The sequence below is a fragment of the Scylla paramamosain genome, chromosome 48 (assembly GCF_035594125.1).
Source record: "Scylla paramamosain isolate STU-SP2022 chromosome 48, ASM3559412v1, whole genome shotgun sequence".
Taxonomy (NCBI): Eukaryota; Metazoa; Arthropoda; class Malacostraca; order Decapoda; family Portunidae; genus Scylla; species Scylla paramamosain.
Window position 1 is genome coordinate 2,556,633 of NC_087198.1, and position 2,500 is coordinate 2,559,132.

General features: G+C 34.6%; 1 protein-coding gene across 4 annotated transcripts in view; it reads left to right on the forward strand.

The window, feature by feature from the left end:
* The window catches only part of LOC135095301 (serine/threonine-protein phosphatase 6 regulatory ankyrin repeat subunit B-like), a 40,095-nt gene that overhangs the window by 13,835 nt on the left and 23,760 nt on the right, over positions 1-2,500 (forward strand). For 3 of the 4 annotated variants that reach the window (XM_063996070.1, XM_063996066.1, XM_063996067.1), the window contains one exon: positions 438-751. The exons of the other annotated variant lie outside the window; for it this stretch is intronic. In XM_063996070.1, coding sequence (XP_063852140.1) covers positions 438-751 — 314 coding nt within the window. The remainder of the gene's footprint in view (positions 1-437; positions 752-2,500) is intronic. 4 annotated transcript variants of the gene reach the window in all.

Below are 2,500 nucleotides of genomic sequence, written 5' to 3' on the forward strand. Positions count from 1 at the left end.
GAAGAAAAAAAAAAGAAAGAAGAAGGAAGGGAAGAAAAGAAGATTTTGCAATTACTTCTCATTTTACTTCTCCACTTCCTCCTCCTTTTCCTTATCCTCTTCTTCCTCCTCCCTCTGCACCTCTTTTTGATCCTAATTCTCCTCTTCCTCTCCTCTTCCTCTTCCTCCTCCTACTCCAATTCCATTTTACCTTAATTATCCTGCTCCTCCACTTCCTATGCCTCTTCTTCTTCCTAATAATAATAATAATAATAATATTAATAATAATAATAATAATAATAATAATAATAATAATAATAATAGTAATAATAATAATATCAATAATAATAATAATAAGAGTAATATTAATATAGTCTTATCTCCTCTCTCACACACACACACACACACACACACACACACACACACACACACACACACACACACACACACACACACAGGATTGACAGCCCTACACTTTGCTTCACGGCAGGGCCACCAGCAGTGTGTGGCGGCCCTCTTGCCCGTCACCCCTCCCACTCCCGCACACCTCGAGGCACACACCCCGGTGCACGCCGCCAGTTATGGTGGCCACGTGGAGGTACTGGAGCAGCTGGCAGGTGCTGGCTGGCCCCTCACCGCCAAGAACAGTGATGGCGACACACCCATGCACTGTGCTGCGGCCGGGGGTAGAGTGACATGTGTGCAGTGGCTGGTGCAGCGAGGCGGTGACACAAGCATACAAAATAATGCTGGACACACCCCGCTTGACAAGGTAGGCAGTGGAGAGGGGCAGGAGGGTGGACGTATGCAAACTGTCTTACGATCTGGTTCAAAGTTTAAAAGATAGAGATATTAAAGCAACATGCGTTCGGTTGACCAGGTTTATTATATTTTTAGTTGTAGTAGTAGTAGTAGTAGTACTAGTAGTAGTAGTATTAGCAGTAGTAGAAGTAGTAGTAATAGTAGTACAAGCAGTAGTAGTAGTAGTAGTAGTAGTAGTAGTAGTTTTAGTTATATTATTAGTAGTAGTAGTAGTAGTAGTAGTAGTAGTAGTAGTAAAAGCAGTAGCAGAAGTAGTATTAGAAGCAGTAGTAGTAGTAGTAGTAGCAGTAGTAGTAGTAGTAGAACTAGTAGTAGTAGTAGTAGTACTAGTATTACAAGTAGTACTAGCAGTAGTAGAAGTAGTAGTAGAAGCAGTATTAGTAGTAAAAGAAGTAGTAGTAGCACTAGTAGAAAAAGTAGTTGCAGAAGAAGTAATGGTATTTTTACAATTAACTATTATCATCGTTTTCACCACATAAATTAATAATTATGAAATAGATAATTATTATTATCATAACTTTTCACCTTGATTTCCTTGTTATATTATTCTATAATTATAGTTATCATTATCATCATAAACATCTTTAGTGTCTTTCTTCCTTATCATCACCGTCCTTTCATCATCATCAGCACCATCATCATCATCAGCACCATCATCATCACTATTACATTATTATTTTTATATTGTTATTACTAGTAGTAGTAGTAGTAGTAGTAGTAGTAATAGTAGTAATAGTATTTGTAGTAGTATTTGTAGTAGTAGTAGTAGTAATAGTAGTAGTAGTAGTAGTAGTAGTAGTAGTAGTAGTAGTAGTAGTAATAGTAGCATTAGTAGTATTAAATGTAGTAGTAGTAGTAATAGAAGTAGTAGTAGTAGTAGTAGTAGTAGTAGTAGTAGTAGTAGTAGTAGAAGTAGTAATAATAGTAGTAATAGTAGTAATACTACTAATAATAGTAATAATAGTAAGTAGATGTAGTAGTAGTAGCTGTAGTAGTAATGGTAATAGTATTAATAGTGGTAATAGTAGAAGTAGTTTTAGTGGTAGTAGCAGTATTAGTAGTAATAGTAGTAGTAATAGTAACAGTAGAAGTAGTTTTAGTAGTAGTAATAGTAGTAGTAGTAGTAGTACTAGTAGTAGTAGTAGTAGTAGTAGTAGTAGAAATAAGAGTTTAAGTGTAGTAGTAGTTGTAGTAGAAGTGGTAGTTATAGAAGAAGTGGTAGTAGTAGTAGCAGTAGTAGCAATAATTCTAGTAGTAGTAGTAGTAGTTATAGTAGTTTAAGTAGTTGTAGTAATAGTAGTGGAAGAAATAGCAGTATTAGTAGTAGTAGTAGTAGTAGTAGTAGTAGAAGTACTGGTAGTAGTAGTGGTACTAGTAGTAGTAGTAGTAGTAGTAGTAGTAGTAGTAGTTGCATTAGTAGCAGTAGTTGTAGTAGTATTGTTGCTAGCAGTTGTAGTAGTAGTGGTGGTAGTAGTAGGAGTAGCAGTAGTAGTTGTAGTAGTAATCGTAGTAGTAGGTATTTTATTCATATTTATCATTATCATTAACAGGTTTTTTTTCATAGTATTGTTTTGATTACAAATTTTCTTTTTCTTCTTCTTTCTCTTCTTTTTTTCTTCTTCTTCTTATTATTATTATTTTTATTATTATTATTAGTAGTAGTAGTAATAGTAGTAGTAGTAGTAAATATAGTAGTAGT